General features: G+C 41.6%; 1 protein-coding gene across 2 annotated transcripts in view; it reads right to left on the bottom strand.

Moving 5' to 3' along the window:
* LOC115477376 (chloride channel protein C-like) overlaps positions 1 to 18,311 on the bottom strand; it is a 284,847-nt gene that overhangs the window by 237,466 nt on the left and 29,070 nt on the right. For both annotated transcript variants that reach the window (XM_030214217.1, XM_030214225.1), the window contains exon 3: positions 17,045 to 17,125. In XM_030214217.1, coding sequence (XP_030070077.1) covers positions 17,045 to 17,125 — 81 coding nt within the window. The remainder of the gene's footprint in view (positions 1 to 17,044; positions 17,126 to 18,311) is intronic.

Raw genomic sequence — 18,311 nt, 5'->3', positions numbered from 1 at the left:
TAAACCTTAAATTGTGAATGCTTATTACAGCACACTTTAGTTTATTCATTATGCCTTATGGGCCAGATTCTATATACAGCGCCTGAAAAATCTGCGTGGAAATGATTTCCGCCTAAGCATATTCTATAAGCGTATTCTATATATCACGCCTAAATTTAGGCGTGATATATAGAATACGCTTAGTTGATATTCTAGCACTTAAAAACTATGCACGTCCATTTACACCAACGAAAACATGGCGTAAATCATAGCACGTAGATTTAGGTGTAGAGGGCCATATTCTATAACAGTGAGTGTAAATTTTAGAATGACCACCAAACGCCCATTTCCCTGCCCATAACCACACCCCTTTTTGCCTGCATGTATTAAAATTTAGATGCAGTACATTACAGAATACACTTAGCAATTTGTGTGCGTAAATTCTAATTATTGCCAATTAGTGCTTGTTATTGCTTTTTAAGCGCTGTTAAAAAACACACTAAGCACTATTCTATAAACGACACTCAAAGTTAGGCACAATTTATAGAATATCACTTCTCCAACCGTGCCTAACTTTATGCATGACGATTTACACAAACTAAACCCTGGTATAAATCCTAGCGCCTAAATTAGGCATGGATCCCCCTTATTCTGTAACAGCATGCATAAATTATAGGAATGCCCTCGATCCACCCATGACCCTCCTATGTTCATGTCCCCTTTCTAGAGCTGCATGTAAATATGCGCACGTAAATTTTAATTGGTGCCAATTAGCACCAATAATCGATGGAGCCCAATTATTGACACTAATTGACTCGTTATTCAATTAAATCGCACATGCAAACTGGGCACACATCCAAATTTGAGTGTACAATTTTTAGTGATATTCATACAATTGGTAGAAAAACATGTTTTCTACCTTCTCTGAACATTTTAATTTTCCATTTGATTTGATCCCAGTGTCTCTTTTTTGCTTTTCTCTGTTTTTTTCCCTGTCTTTCCAGGCTGTCCTATCCATTTGATATTTTTTTCTCTCTCCATGTCTACCATCCATCTTCCCTCTGTGTCCCTATCCATTCTGTGCAACATCCCCCCTCTACGTCCCTGTCCCTATTCTCCCAACATGTTCAGCATCTGCACTGTCAGTGTCTGTATCCTCCCTCTATATTCAGCATCTTCCCTCTTTGTTCTTATCTTGTTCTGTCCAGCATCACTCCTCTGTGTCCCTATCTCTTCCTCCAGTCGTCTCTCTCTCTCTCTCTCTCTCTCCTCTCCTCCCCACCCCTTCCCTGGTCCAGCATTTTCTCTCTCTCTCTTCCCCTCCCCCATTTTGGTCTCTCTTTCTCTTTTCTCTTCCCCCCTCCCCCCCACCCCATGGTACTCCAGACTTTCCTTTGGTTGCTGAAATGGCAGCAAATAAGACAGGATGCCTCCAGCCAGCCAGCCTCAGGGCCTTCCCTCTGCTGTGTTTTGTCCCCTCTAAGGCAGCTTCCTGTTTCTACATGGGCGAGACATGACAGAAGGAAGGTCCTGAGCTGGCCAGATTATTAGTAGTAGTAGTAGTAGTAACATCTGTATAGCGCTACCAGGTGCACGCAGTGCTGAACACCTGACATAGAGAGACAGTCCCTGTTCAATAGAGCTTACAATCTAAAAATAATACAGACAGACAAGACAGATGCAGCCTTTCTTAATTATGGTGCTGCTAGCAACCAAAGGCAAGTTTGGAAGATTATAGGAGGGAGAGAGGGAGAGGAAGAAGGAGAGATGCCAAACTGATGCAGTCCACGAAGACACACCAGTAGCCAGCAGCAAAGTTACAGACTCAAGGCTAAATTTACCTATGGACAAATGGGCAGCTGGGCTCCCTTTATTCAGATGCTCGGACTGCTGCCCCTTTTGCCCATTAGAAAAAGTGGCCCTTGGTTTTTAGTCTGCTACTCTAACTGTCTACTTCTCCACTCCAGATTGCTCCTTTAGTTATGACTACTTTGTATTTAATTTGCGTGTTCCCCCACCTATTCTGACCTCATCCTCCCCCAGACTGCTCTTACACAGTCCAGGAATTAACGAACTCCATAATCAGAAGGACTCGCTGGGATATAGGAAGATAGTTTATTATAATCTCACCAATAGCAGTACAGGCAAATCAGGTATTCTTATGGTTGAACAGCAGTTCACGACACGTCTGTCACCCTCCTTCTCTTGTAGCCTTCCTTCTCCCTTCTCCTTCACTCACTGATCTAATATCCCTCAGACTGCTGCTTATATACCATTTTGGCTTCATTGGTTCCAATGGACCCCAGATGTCTCAACAGGGTTCCTAGCCCTTATCAGTTTATTTAGAATTACTTCATATGTTCCCAAACCTTCCTCTAGCCCCCCCTTTGGATGTTCTCATCCGGGGTGCAGCTGACCCAGTACTATCTCCACAAAACCATAGCAACTCTTGCTCATGACGTTTTTGCAGGTGCCAGTCCCAGAGCAAATGCCCCCTCCCTTGCCAGCTCAGCACTTGCTACAGTGAAATGTAACTGTGTCAAAGGTGATCTCTGATTCTTACAAGCTAGCTCTCTTTTGTATCAGAGATGATTTTGATTTTAAGAAGCCTAGCTCTTATTATGAGCCATTGGCCTATATTTCTCTGAGAGCAAGGGCTAGCAAGGTTAACATATTTCTTCAACTTCCACCACTGAAAGTCTGTTATTTCAAGTGGTGTATGGATTAACGTCTGAATTATTAAGTGATGTACTACAACCTTCTTTATTTGGTTTCTCATCCAGATTGCAAAATTCATTAATTTTTCAACCTTCATGTATATGAGGTATTCAATATTTGCGTATCTTTAGTTCTTTGAATTCTTTTTCTATAATCTCAGAATGGAATAGCCTGCCAGTTTATATTTGATTTAAATCATCTTATATGATCTTTTGGGGAAAAAAGTACATTCTTATTTGATAAATAAATAATATAGGGGCAGGAGATATGGGAGGTTTGGGTGTTTCTTAATGTACTTGTAATTTCTATTTTTTTTTTTTTTTGTGAACCACATTGAACCCAACTGGGGATAAAACGGTATACAAGTATTTTGATATTGATAAAATATTCTCACCCAGGACTTTCATAGTCAGTTTAAAATTGAAGTCATCTTCAAAAACAAATTTGACAGAATGTTATGATTATTCATATTACACCTGCTCAATGTATCCAGATCCATACTCTGAATCAGAGATGGCATCATGCAGTTTTTTTCTGGCAGAACATATCAACAGGTACATGCATAGTAAGGTAAAAACATAAGAGCATAATCATTGCCATACTGTCCACCAAGCCTAACAGTGGCAAATTCATGTCACAAGTATATAAAAACAGCCATAAAGGGGAGACTGGTGGTCCGTCTAGCCCAGTATCATGCTTCCAGCAGTGGCCAATCCAGGTCATAAGTACCTGGCTGTTTAGCAGAATCCCAATTAGGAGCAAGATTCCATGCTACCAAATCCCATGGACAACAGTGGCCTTTCGATTTCTATCTCAATAGCAGACTATGGACTTTTCCTCCAGGAACTTGTCCAAACCTTTTATTTTTTTTAACCCAAATACATTAACTGCTGTTACCACATTCTATGGTAAACAGTTCCAAAGCTGGCAAGATCCCAAAAGAGTAAAAGAGCAGAAAAAGTCCATAATCCAATTATTAAGATGGACTTGGAAAAATCTACTACTTATTCCTGGGATAAGTATCACAAAATCTGTATTTCTCTTTTGGGATATTGCCAGGTAATTGTGATCGGGATTGGCCACTGTTGGAAACAGGATACTGGGCTTGATAGACCATCAGTCTATCCCAGTATGGCAATGCTTATGTTCTTATGTTGTTACTTCATAATGTGTGCTACTGTTGATAGGCTCTGCAAGAATCATTAGAGGGAAGTTTTCTTCTTAACTTCTGAACTCAGAAGAAGTAAGGAGCCCCTTTAAAAAGCGGAGTTCACCTCTAGATTGGAGAAAATGGATGAAGTCACTAACACAGTGAAAATTTTACTCATCTTTTCTCCTGGCAGGTTTTCTCATGGTGGAGCTTTACCTGCAAGTCGACAGTGCAAGTCATTTTAGAAACATAGAAAAATGAAGGCAGATAAAGACCATATGGCCTATCAAACCTGCCAATCTATGCCATCTACTATTTCTTCTTCTCCCTTAGATATCCTTTGTACTTATCCCAAGCTTCCTTGAATTCAGATACAGTTTTTATTTTCACCACCTCCACTAGGAGACTGCTCTACGAATTCAAAACCTTTTCCGTGAAGAAGTATTTCCTCAAGTTATTCCCGAGTCTGTCCCCTTTCACCTTCATCCTGTGCTCCCTCATTCCAAAGCTTACTTTCAATTTAAAGAGACTCACCTCCTGTGCATTTATGGCATGTGAGTATTTAAATGTCTCTATTATATCTCCCCTCTCCTGCCTTTCCTCCAAAGTATACATATCGAGATCATGAAGTCTGTCCTCATTGCTTTATGATCAATGACCATTTCAGTGGCCATGCTCTCACCACAGTTTTATACAGAAGCATTATCATCTCCTTTTTTCTGCTGACAGTTATTCTCTCTATGCACCCAAACATCCCTCTAACTTTCATCGTCACCTTTTCCACTTATTTGGCCACCTTAAGATCATCATGTATAATCACACCCAAGTCTCACTCCTCTTTCATGCACAAAAGTTCTTTGTCCACTAAACTGTACCACTTTCTCTGTTGTTTGCAGCCAAAATGTACGACCCTGCCAAATTCACTAGGTTCTTTTTCATGTTATCCACACCATCAGGTGTCTAACCTATTGCAAATTTTAGTATCATCCACAAAGAGGCAAACCTTACCAGTCAGCCCTTCAGCAATATCACTTACGAACCAACCCAAGAACCAAACCTTGTGGCACACCACTGGTAACATCCTTTTCCTCAGAATCAGTTCCATTTACCACTACCCTCTGCCGCCTTCCACTCAACCAATTTCTAACCCAGTCAATCACTATTTATTACTCATCCACGTGAACTATGTCAAAGGCTTTGTTAAAATCTAAATACACCACATCTACCACTCTCCCTCGATCCAACTCTCTGGTCACCCAGTCAAAGAAATTAATGGATTTGCCTGACAAGACCTGCCTCTAGTGAAACCATGTTGCCTCAGGTCCTCTAATCCATTGGATTCCAAAAACTTTACTATTCTCTGTTTTAAAAGTGTCTACATTAATTTACTTACCACAGAAGTCAGACTTACTGGCCTACAGTTCCTAATCGCTTCCTTATTTCTGCTTTTGTGGGAAGGGACCACATCTGTTTGTCTCCAGTCTTCCGTGACCACTCCCGATTCTAGAGAAGCATTGAAAAAAAATCAGCCAGCGGTGCTGCTAGAACTTGTCTAAGTTACTTCAGTACCCTCGGATGTATGCCATCCAGCCCCATCGCTTTGTCTACCTTTAGTTTAGCTAGCTCCTCACAAACAGAGTCCTCTGAAAATTATTCAGGGACTACCACCCCTCCATTCCTATTTGTGTTTATCTTCTGCGGTCCTGCTCCCAGTCCTTCAGCTATGAATGCAGAATAAAAATATTTGTTAAGGAATTCCACTTTATCTTTATCAGTTTCTACATATTCCTCCGCTTCACCTTTGAGTCTTACAATGTCACTTTTGCACTTCCTCCTATCATTAACTTAGCTAAATGTCTTTTCCCCACATTTTACTGTATTAGCTATTTTTTTCTTCCATTTCCATCTTTGCTTTCCTGACTACTGTACCAGCTTCTCTTAACCTTTCCAGATATTGTCACCTATTTTCATCTTTCTGTGATCTCTTAGCTTTTCCAGATATTGTCACCTATCTTCCTCTTTCTGTGATCTCTGGTAGTTTATAAAGGCCAACTTTCCTTACCTTTTCAGCTACTACAAAGCAGCCTCCTTTTCCTCTTACTTTTGTTTCCTTTCCCTACCAAAAGTTTTGTTGCCTTTACAATAGCTCCTTTCAGTTTTACCCATTGCTTTCCAACTTCTTCCAGATGTTTCCATCCAGACAGCAATCCCTTGAGGTAATCCCCCATCTGAATAAAGTTAGTTTTTTGAAGTCTAGAACATTCACTTTTGAATGAACCCTCTCCACACCTATCTTAATATTAAAACGCACCATCTGGTGATCACTGGATGCTAGATAATCACCTACTATCAGAAGCACTGTCCCCATTATTAAGCACTAAGTCCAGTATGGCCCCATTACTCATGGGTTCTATTACCACCTGTTGGAATAGTTCCTCTTGTAAAGAATCCAGGATCGCCCTGGTTCTAGGACCCCGCAATAGGGATACCTCAATCAACATCTGGCATATTAAAATCACCTATTAGTAGTACTTCCCCTTTCACAGCTATCTTTTGTATGTCTTCAATTAAATCTTTCCACTTCTTGTGTTTGTGGAGGACTGTATATCACACCCATGTAAATACATATGTCATACCCTCTTTCCAGATTGATCCCACAATGCCTTATCCTTACCCTATAGGTCCTGCAATTATGTAGCTTTAATATTATCTTTAACATTTAATGCCACTCCCCATCCATTTCTTCCTACCTTTCTTTCCTGAACAGATTATAGCCAGGTATAACTATATCCCAGTCATGGTTCTCTGTGAACAATGTATCTGTCATTACCACTAAATCCAAATCACAGACTCAAGATCTAAAATCTTATTTCCTATACTTCGGACATTAGTATATACTGCTTTCCAGATGTTGCCCCTTTTTCCCATTTGTGGGAGTGGAGGAGTGGCCTAGTGGTTAGGGTGGTGGACTTTGGTCCTGGGAAACTGAGGAACTGAATTCAATTCCCACTTCAGGCACAGGCAGTTCCTTGTGACTCTGGGCAAGTCACTTAACCCTCCATTGCCCCATGTAAGCCGCATTGAGCCTGCCACGAGTGGGAAAGCGTGGGGTACAAATGTAACAAAAAAAAATTAGTGCTTCACTTACCTGAGGGCTTGTACTTACCTGGGGGCTCTGATCACCCTGCCCTAATGATTGTAGTTTAAAGCCCTCTTCAATACGTTAGCCAGTCTGCTTCTTCCCTTCTTTGATAGATGGACACCATCTGCTCAGCAGCCCTTGAAAAAGCATCCCATGGTCTAAGAAGCCAAAATGCTCTTGATGACACCATCTGTGCAGTCACAAATTCATCTCCAGGATGCAAGCTTCTCTACCTTGGCCTTTACCCTCAACAGACAGGATTGAGAAGAACACCACCTATCCACCTGTCTGCTTCACCCTCTCTCCCAGAGCCATGAAGTCACGTTTGGTGGGGTACCTAGCAGTATTATTTGTGCCAACATGGATGAGCAGACTTTGGATAATAGTCATTAGGCTTGATGAGTCTCGACAAACTCTCTGTAACATCTTGAATTTTGACATTCTGTGGCCAAACGCGTAACAGTTTTTTTCCACCATTCTCTTCCCATGCATATAGAAGAAAGATAAAGGGTTCCTGGCAATTGGGTTAAAATTCTCTGGATAGTCTCTGGAAAGCACACTGGAAGCACAATGATGGAGAGTGGTAAGGGTTTATATAAAAATATCCCAAGTGAACAGAAATGTCTAAAAGCTGAGCAATAACAACTGCAAGACATACAGTCCACAAGGATGAAATACAATGATAAAAAGTTTCAAACTTACTCGTAGTTCTGCTATCATTTGATCATCACTCACTCCGTTCTCCTGTTTTGTACAGGTCCTGCACTCTCCTTGGTCTCACTGCTCCTTAGAAGAGCCTCTTAGTCAATAGGAACCTCCAACAGCCCCAAGCCTCTCCTCAGTCTCCCAAGGTACTCATATATACAGGACTCGAGATAGACCCTGACCTCCTTTTCTGCTCGCTGTCACTTCTTTATGTACAGCCACTCCACAAACCGGCAAGTCCTTGACTGAAAGGAGGACCTAGTCCATTAGGGGGGAAGTCCTTCCTCCCTAATGGACTAAGTCCTCCTTTCAGTCCATATTATTCATGGCCTCTCTGGATTAAGGCAAGTAGGATGCATTTGGGTCCTACCTCCTCTCACACCAGGTCATTCGTATCAACTTTACTCACTCCTTGGCTCCACTCCTCTCCCACTGTCTGGGGCGTGGAACACTATAGCAGCTTCAGTTTCTTTGTCTTGTTTGGCATCCTCCCTCATGATCCCGTTTCACTCCTTCTGCTGGCACTCTGTGCCTGCAATTAAGCTGGGGGCTTAAACCTTTTGCTCCTACTGTCCTCTCTTAAGAAACAGGTCCCACTCTTGACTTTTTCACTTCCTCCTCCTCCTCCTTGGTTGTTGAAGTAGAGGACCAAGGTCCTTCATGGGTTCCAGGGTAGGAAGCCCATTCCTTCACCTCCTACATCTTTGCTGGCCTAGATCTTTACCTAACGAAGGAAGGAAGACATTGGGCACCTTCATACACTCATTTTATACCGCCCTCCATTTTGAGGAAAACCTACTACTACTGGGGCTTTCCCAGACTTTCCCACCCCCTCATTACCTTCAAGTGCACTACTTTGGAGCAAGGACCCAGAATATTCCTCCTGTTACAGCAAGGAAGGCACATTTTAGCATCCTGCTATTTACTTATTTATTAGGCTTTATTTACCTATGCTGACAAAAAGGAAAAGATTAACCACACAATAGAAGAAAAGTTTAAACCATTACGATACAACAGGTCTGTAATTTCCAGTTTCTAGTCTTCAGCAATTATTTATTTTTGATATAGAAAAAATGTTTTGGTAGATCAGATACTTAAATTTTTCATCCACTTGCTGGGTCTTCCAATGTTCCCACCAACATTTTTCTCCTATGAGGCCAAGAAAATGAAAAAAGGCTATGACAAAATCATTTTGTCTTGCTGGTAACCCAGCGAGAACACAGCTCTTATGCCTCTGATCTGGGTAATATTCACCCTGCTAGGAACTGCACCCACTGACTGACTCCAACAGACACATGTAGAGAATCCTTCTCTCTGAGAGGAAAAGGAATACCACAATTGTTACCTGGCTCTCTTTCATGGCACTGGAGAGCACAGCCCCCTCGGCTGACTCCCACCTTTTCCTTTGGTTAATGACCCGTTCTAAGAATTACTGAGATATAATCTCATTCCAGCCTTGGTGAATAGCAACATGTTCTCTATTTTATATTACTGTAAAAAAAAACCTGGAAATTTTTAGACAGGCAGGGAGAGTTGAATAAACCCTCCTCACTCTGGAAAATACCTTCCTTTTTCAGTGTATATTCTTTTCCACTTCAGTTGTCTCCTTATGGTTCTATCAGCTGTTCTGATTAATCTGTTTTTATGTTTTTATATCTTTTATATTTTTTGACATTAATTGTTCATATTTGTTATTGTATGTGTTTTATTATTTTATAGCCCCTGACGCAGCCCTTCTGGGCGAAAAACACAGCCTATGTCGGGCAATTTTCTTATATCATCAATAAAATATATTTATATCTACTACTGATCTGCTTTTCTGTTTCCCATCTTGGAGTTTGCGAATTATTTGCCTTGCTGTTTCTTGGGTGCACACAGGTCCATTTTTCAGCACACCTGCAAAAAAGGCTTTTTCTTGGCTGAAAATAGAAGTGCGGCAAAATGAAAATTGGCGCGCGTCCATTTTGGGCCTGAGACCTTACCGCCACCCATTGACTTAGTGGTAAGGTCTCACGCGTTAACCGGGCAGTAATCATCACTGCGTGCACAATGCCAATTACTGCCTGGTTAGCACCACGCGCCAGAAATTTTCCGGCGTGTGTAGTGGGCAGTAGTTCTGAAATGGCGCATGTTGGGCGCGCATAGGCGCCTACGCGGCTTAGTAAAAGGGCCCCATACTGTTCTATTGTTCAGATTCTGTGATCGTTGCCACAGCCATGGAACACATGGAAACTGAAAGCCATGACTAGAGACAACAAAAGCAGGAACACTATTGATAAATCATAGTAACAAAGTAGATTGCATCCAAGTAAGACCCAGCTGAGCCACATATTCTGCCCAATTACTTCTCTTCATCCTACTAAAGAAATATTTCAGCTACTAACCGCAAAGCACTACCACATATAAAATATCCTCCTTATCCTGAACAGGTTTTTTTCGTCTTCCCCATTTATAACCTACCATCTTCAAAAGATGAGCAATGAGCACACAAGATCTCCTATGCAATTAATACCCAGCACCAATCCCTGTCCACATCTAATCAAGTTTCCAGTTTCATATTTAATTTGATTAATAGAAATAAGCAGAACAAAAGAAAATAAGGTGATAACTTTTTATTGGACTAACAATACATTTTCAGATTAGCTTTTGAAGACAATACCTTCTTCAGATCAAAGATGAGCAAATGATTACAAATATCAGAATATATACGTGAAACATAAAAGCATTTCAGTGACAGTCTCACAGGGAAAGGTAGGGGTGGGGGTTGGATGAGAAATAGGGAGATTTGGATGAATGATAAGAAGGTGACAAGGCAGTGTAATTTGATGGTTTATAATGTGATAGGAAACACAGGGGCCTTTTTACCAAGCCGCACAAGCTCTACGCATGCCCAACATGCACCAAAATGGAGCTACCACCTGGCTACTGCTTGGCTCTTGTGGTAATTTCATTTTTTGTGCTTGTCAAATACGCGCGACCAAAAAATAATTTTTAATTTCGTACGTGTGTATGGGACACATGCCAAGTGGCATTTGACACGTGTAGGTCATTACTGCCCAGTTACCGCGTGAGGTCAATGGCTAGTGGTAAGGTCGCAGACCCAAAATGGACACAAGGCAATTTTGATTTTACCACACGTCCATTTTGGGGAAAAAATTTTAAAAAGGCCTTTTTTTACAGGTGCGCTGAAAATTGGACTGGTAAGCATCCAAAACCCACGTCTACATTACCACAAACCATTTTTCAGCGCACCTTAGTAAAATGACACCCCAGATCTTTGTTAAGTCCTGTCTGGTGGGTGTCAACATTTTTCATCATTTGAACTTCAAAGATCTTAGATTCCTGGATTGTTTTAAAATGTCTTTTTAGTATTCTCATCATAAGTCATTGATGCAGTGCTCTGGTCTTCCAAAGTGTTTTCCCACAGAAGTGTCCCCCTTGTTAGCTCTGTGATGTTTAATGTGGTGTCTGTGTAAGTTGATATTTATTTGATATTCTGCCTGATTGGTGTGCCGTCTAGGTGGCTTACAATGTAAATAAAATTGCACCACACATAAAACGAATAAAATACAAATCAGATACAGGAAACAAAGAAGAAAGATTGCTCTGCTACTGCATCTCCCAGGTCTTGGAACCTCATCGTCTGCCTATCCCAAAATCTGTCCAAGAGCGAAAAGATAGAATTAATGCTCAAAAGCCTTCTGAAAAAGATATGTTTTGAAAGATGTTTTGAACTTCCGAAATGCGGTTTCTAAACGTAAGAATGAGAAAAGGTTATTCCATGTGGTAGGGTTTTATAATATTCGACACATGAATCAATATGTGCACAGCTCATACCTGGACATCCAGACACTTAGGTCCTCCGTATAGCCTGACAGAAATACCCAGCAACATAAGCAGCAGCATTTCCACCAGAACGTCTAGCTATTACTATACTTGTACAGGGCCCTTGAGAATTCAGCAGTGAGGGATGCCTGCTTGAATTCCCAGTGTCTCTGCATTAAACCACTGCTCTGATCTCAGTGGTAGACAGGAAGACTGTTACTGAACAGGTGCATCTTCTGGTCCTTTCCAGAAAGGACTAGAAGCTGACTGAAACCAAAAAAATCGAGCTCAAAGTTCAAAGGTCCTGCAGCAACACCACCTCTTATTCTGTGAAGGCTTCCTCTTACCATGGAAATCTATCTGGCACATGAGGATGTACTGACCGAGAGGCTCCATGCTGATGTTTTCCAAGTTACTGCTCCTGTAGGCACTGACTTGGGAGGGCATTGAAAGCAGGCCTAGGTGGCAGCAGTGTGGTATGATGGCAGTACCTATCCAAATTTGGCACAGGAGGCAGTTGCCTTCATTACCTGTGCCACAATTCTGATCTTGTCCTTTGATATACCTATTAGTACATAAGTACTTCCATTCTGGGATAGACTGAAGGTCCATCAAGGCCAGCATCCCATTTCCAACAGTGGCCAAGCCAGAATACAAGTACCTCAGTACAATACATTTTATGCTGCTTATCCTAGAAATAAGCAATGGATTTTCCCCAAGTCCATTATAATAATGGCTTATGGACTTTTATTTTAGGAAGATATCCAAACCTTTTTTAAACCCTGCTAAGCTAACTGCTTTTAATATATTCTCTAGCAATGAATTCCAGCGTTTAACTGAACACTGAGTGAAGAAATATTTTCTCTAATTCATTTTAAATTTACTACTTTGTAGCTTCATTGTGTGCCCCCTTGCCTAGTATTTTTGGAAACAGGAAACAAACAATTCACGTCTACCTGTTCCATTCCACTCATTATTTTATAGATCTCTATCATATCTCCTCTCAGCTATCCTTTCTCCAAGCTGAAGAGCTCTAGCTGCTTTAGCATTTCCTCAAAGGGAAGTCGTTCCATCCCTTTTATCATTTCCGTTGCCCTTCTCTGTACCTTTTCTAATTCCACTATATCTTTTTTGAGATGCGGTGACCAGAATTGAACACAATACTCGAGGTGCAGTCACACCATGGAGTGATACAAAGGCATTATAACATCCTTATTATTGCTTTCCATTCCTATCCTAATAATACCTAACATTCTATTTGCTTTCTTAGCCGCCACAGTACACTGAGTACAGGGGTTAAACGTATCATCAACGATGCCAACTAGATCACTTCCCTGGTCGGTGACTCCTAATGTGGAACCTTGCATTAGGTAGCTCTAGTTCGGGTTCCTCTTTCCCATATACAGTGGTGGAAATAAGTATTTGATCCCTTGCTGATTTTGTAAGTTTGCCCACTGACAAAGACATGAGCAGCCCATAATTGAAGGGTAGGTTATTGGTAACAGTGAGAGATAGCACATCACAAATTAAATCCGGAAAATCACATTGTGGAAAGTATATGAATTTATTTGCATTCTGCAGAGGGAAATAAGTATTTGATCCCCCACCAACCAGTAAGAGATCTGGCCCCTACAGACCAGGTAGATGCTCCAAATCAACTCGTTACCTGCATGACAGACAGCTGTCGGCAATGGTCACCTGTATGAAAGACACCTGTCCACAGACTCAGTGAATCAGTCAGACTCTAACCTCTACAAAATGGCCAAGAGCAAGGAGCTGTCTAAGGATGTCAGGGACAAGATCATACACCTGCACAAGGCTGGAATGGGCTACAAAACCATCAGTAAGACGCTGGGCGAGAAGGAGACAACTGTTGGTGCCATAGTAAGAAAATGGAAGAAGTACAAAATGACTGTCAATCGACAAAGATCTGGGGCTCCACGCAAAATCTCACCTCGTGGGGTATCCTTGATCATGAGGAAGGTTAGAAATCAGCCTACAACTACAAGGGGGGAACTTGTCAATGATCTCAAGGCAGCTGGGACCACTGTCACCACGAAAACCATTGGTAACACATTACGACATAACGGATTGCAATCCTGCAGTGCCCGCAAGGTCCCCCTGCTCCGGAAGGCACATGTGACGGCCCGTCTGAAGTTTGCCAGTGAACACCTGGATGATGCCGAGAGTGATTGGGAGAAGGTGCTGTGGTCAGATGAGACAAAAATTGAGCTCTTTGGCATGAACTCAACTCGCCGTGTTTGGAGGAAGAGAAATGCTGCCTATGACCCAAAGAACACCGTCCCCACTGTCAAGCATGGAGGTGGAAATGTTATGTTTTGGGGGTGTTTCTCTGCTAAGGGCACAGGACTACTTCACCGCATCAATGGGAGAATGGATGGGGCCATGTACCGTACAATTCTGAGTGACAACCTCCTTCCCTCCGCCAGGGCCTTAAAAATGGGTCGTGGCTGGGTCTTCCAGCACGACAATGACCCAAAACATACAGCCAAGGCAACAAAGGAGTGGCTCAGGAAGAAGCACATTAGGGTCATGGAGTGGCCTAGCCAGTCACCAGACCTTAATCCCATTGAAAACTTATGGAGGGAGCTGAAGCTGCGAGTTGCCAAGCGACAGCCCAGAACTCTTAATGATTTAGAGATGATCTGCAAAGAGGAGTGGACCAAAATTCCTCCTGACATGTGTGCAAACCTCATCATCAACTACAGAAGACGTCTGACCGCTGTGCTTGCCAACAAGGGTTTTGCCACCAAGTATTAGGTCTTGTTTGCCAGAGGGATTAAATACTTATTTCCCTCTGCAGAATGCAAATAAATTCATATACTTTCCACAATGTGATTTTCCGGATTTAATTTGTGATGTGCTATCTCTCACTGTTACCAATAACCTACCCTTCAATTATGGGCTGCTCATGTCTTTGTCAGTGGGCAAACTTACAAAATCAGCAAGGGATCAAATACTTATTTCCACCACTGTATATCACTTTGCACTTGCTCACATTAAACGTCATCTGCCATTTGGATGCCCAGTCTCCCAGTCTCTTGCTATTTAACAACTTTGAATAACTTTGTGTTGTCAACAAATGTAATTACCTCACTAGTTACTCCTGTCTCTAGATCATTAATAAACATGTTAAAAAGCAACGGTCCCAGCACAGACCCCTGGGGAACCCCACTATCTACCCTTCACCATTGAGAATACTGAGCATTTAACCCTACTCTCTGTTTTCTATCTTTTAACCAGTTTTTAATCCACAATACAACACTACGATCAATCCCATGACTCTCCAGTTTCCTCTGGAGTCTCTCATAAGGTACTTTTTCAAATGCCTTTTGAAAATCCAGATACACAATATTGACCAGCTCACCTTTATCCACATATGTTTGTTCATCCCTTCAAAGAAATATAGTAGATTGGTGATGAAAGATTTTTCTTCACTAAATCCATGTTGACTTTGTCTCATTAATCTATGCTTTTGAATATGCTCTGTAATTTTGTTCTTTATAGCAGTCTCTGCCATTTCCCCAAGACTGTCATCAGGGTCACCGGTCTATAATGTCCCAGATCACTTCTAGAACCTTTTTAAAATATCGGTTTTACATAGACCACCTCCAAACTTCCGGTACCATGCTTGATTTTAAATTCTGTCAGTACTCTGGGATGAATACTATCCAGTCCATGTGATTTGCTGCTCTTCAGTTTGTCAAATTGCCCCATTACATCCTCCAGGTTTATAGAAATTTCATTCAGTTTCTCTGACTCGTCAGCTTTGAATACCATTTCCTGCAACGGTATCTCTCCCAAATCTTCCTCGGCGAAGACCGAAGCAAAGAATTCATTTAATCTCTCCACTATGGCTTTGTCTTCCCTGAGTGCCCCTTTTACCCCTCAGACATATAGCAGTCCAACTGATTCTTTTGCTGGCTTCTTTCTTTTAATATACCTAAAAAAATGTTTACTATTGAGCTCATTTTTGAAAGAGAAGGACGTCCATCTTTCGACATAAATCAGAAGATGGACGTCCTTCTCCCAGGGATGTCCAAACCGGTATAATCGAAACCCGATTTAGGACGTCTCCAACTGCACTCCGTTGCAAGGATGACCAAAGTTCAAGGGGGCGTGTGGGAGGCATAGTGAAGGCGGGACTTGGTGGTTTCCCCGTTGCTGGATTTTGCCGTTTTGCAAGGACGTCCAAATCACAACTTAGATGTCCCTTTCGAAAATGCCCCTCTATGTGGTTTTGCCTTCAACACAATCTTTTTTTCAAAGTCCTTCTTTGCCTTCCTTATCAGCGCTTTGCATTTAACTTGAAATTCCTTATGCTATTTCTTATTATTTTCACTCGGATCCTTCTTCCATTTTCTGAAGGATATTCTTTTATCTCTAATAGCTTCCTTCACCTCACTTTTTATCCATGCCGGCTGTTGTTTGGTCTTTCTTCCTCCTTTTTTAATACACGGAATATATTTGGCCTGGGCTTCCAGGATGGTATTTTTGAACAGCATCCGTGCCTAATGTAAATGTTTGACCTTAGCAGCTGCTCCTCTAAGTTTGTTTTCACCGTTCTTCTCATTTTATCATAGTCTCCTTTTTGAAAGTTAAATGCTACCGTACTGTGTGTACTTACTTCAAAGCCAATATCAAATCTGATCATATTATGATCCCTGTTATCAAGCGGCCCCAGTTACTCAACTTTGAACTTCAGAGACTTAACCTGCACCAATCTGAGTATAATGACTATGACATGTTTGCTCTCTTTCCCGCAGCTCTTCCATATGATTTATCCATACAGTGTTAGATGCTTATATTATCCAGAAAGCAAGACCAGAAGAATCAGTGAACCCTGGGGATATTTATTTATCTGAACATATAGAAAGAATTTGGACAGTACAAAAGCAAATCTAACATTAAGGCGTCGATATACAGCGGGAGACAACTGGGCAAGAGCAACTCCTACCCAGTTACCACCCACTGACCAAGTCTGGAGCAAAAATTCAGTGGCACTGAACCAGATAGCACCATAAACTGTCTGCTCTGACTACCATAGCACTGTCTGGTTAGTGCTGAGGTGATCCAGGGGCAGAGTTGGGTCAGGGCCCAGAGTTACCTGTCAACCACCGAAATTCAGTGGTGGTGCCCACATAAGTATCCAGTTAACTTAGGACAGCAAAAAGGCTGGGTTGCTATCTGAATACCACTGTTGAATATTGGCAAAACTCAGGTAACTCCTGGGAAGCCATCTTGTGCCTGGATATCTAGTGCCGGTAGCCAGTTAGGGCCTGACATTGAATATCTGGACATAATTCAGCTGCTAGCAGCCAGCATTTAACAAAACACTGACCGCTGGCATCTGAATATTCACCAGTTAGTTATTTTTGCTGAAAATAACTATTCTTATCGTTCTTAATGGCACAAACCACCTTGTAGGAGTAAGTACTTTTGAAAAGGTTCAGTACATCAGAATCTTGGGGTCTTAAAAATTGGCTGTCATAAGGCATACTTACCACTACTAGTCCTGAAGATACTGCAATCATTGCCAGTCCAGTGCCAAGTGCACAAATCCAGGTCATGTGAAAGTCATTATTCTGTCAGTTTCACAAATACAATAAATTAGTAACTGGTCATAGAGGAAAGAGTTGTTCTATCTTTATGCTATGTCAAATATTGAAACAAAGAACAAAAGGGAAGGACTCTGCATGTTGGCACATTGTGAGGGAACTATGCATTTGTGGGGGGCCAATTTTGCAATATGTATTGAGCTGTATAGGGACTCACAGATTTTTCAGTAGGCTTTACTGATTAGAATTGAAATTATGTTTTTGAGTATTGGGTGGGGAAGATGCACATTTGGAAAAGAGCAGGAAATTACAAGTGAATTCAGCCCTCCTTGAAGGTACCAAGCTAACAGTACTGGTCAATTTTGCCTTCATGGAGTAATAAGTTCTTGGTTTAGTTCCCATTCTTGATTTCAAAGATGTGTTTTTAAGCTATTTATAATACACTATAGTAGTGTTATATGTTCATTTTCTTCCTACTTGTGTAGACCATGTAAAATCATTTGTCTGCCAGCATCATAAACAGGAAAAGAATTTACATGCAATCAAGTAAAGCTACTCAGAAGTTCAAACAGAGAGAAGGCTGCCAATGGCACAAGAAACAGCAGAAATTTTGTGTAAAATGTTGATACTTACTGTGGGATTTGAGCTTCATTCCTTGATGTACAGTTAATATTTGATTTTAACTCTTAATGTTGTCTTTGTGTTACCTGTTTAGTTCATATCCCTGCTTGGCTTTGTTCATGAGAGTTTTGCTCCTGAAGGTCTGTTCAGTGTTTCTCTGAGTCTTGTGTTTTAATGCTTTGCTTTGTTTCTATGAGTTTGCTTTTGAACCTTGATCCTGAAAGCCTTGCTCTACAGTCACACCTTGCCTTTGGTGTCTGTATCTGTTTGACTCTACCCTTGTTCTGTCCTCTGACAGCCTTTCCCTGATTGTAATGTGGCTCTGGAGTGGGTGTGACACTTTTTCTGTCATTCTCACTGCAGAGACACATGAGCGTTGCATTGTGGGGGGTGTAGTTATCAGGCAGCATGACTTCACTAGCCTGTCTGCATAGAACTGTTATATGATTGGTTATGCTGTTGCTAGTTGGCAGGCTCTGTTCCCATTGGTGGTTTTCCCCCTGCTAACTGGGTCAGAGTGTGCCCTTTTTCTGTTCCCTTTGGTCTGCGGTAGGCTCCATTTGTTAGACAGTACAGAACCCTTTCCTGCATT

The sequence above is a fragment of the Microcaecilia unicolor genome, chromosome 1, assembly GCF_901765095.1.
Source record: "Microcaecilia unicolor chromosome 1, aMicUni1.1, whole genome shotgun sequence".
Lineage (NCBI taxonomy): Eukaryota > Metazoa > Chordata > Amphibia > Gymnophiona > Siphonopidae > Microcaecilia > Microcaecilia unicolor.
This window is presented reverse-complemented; position numbering and strand designations above follow the sequence as displayed.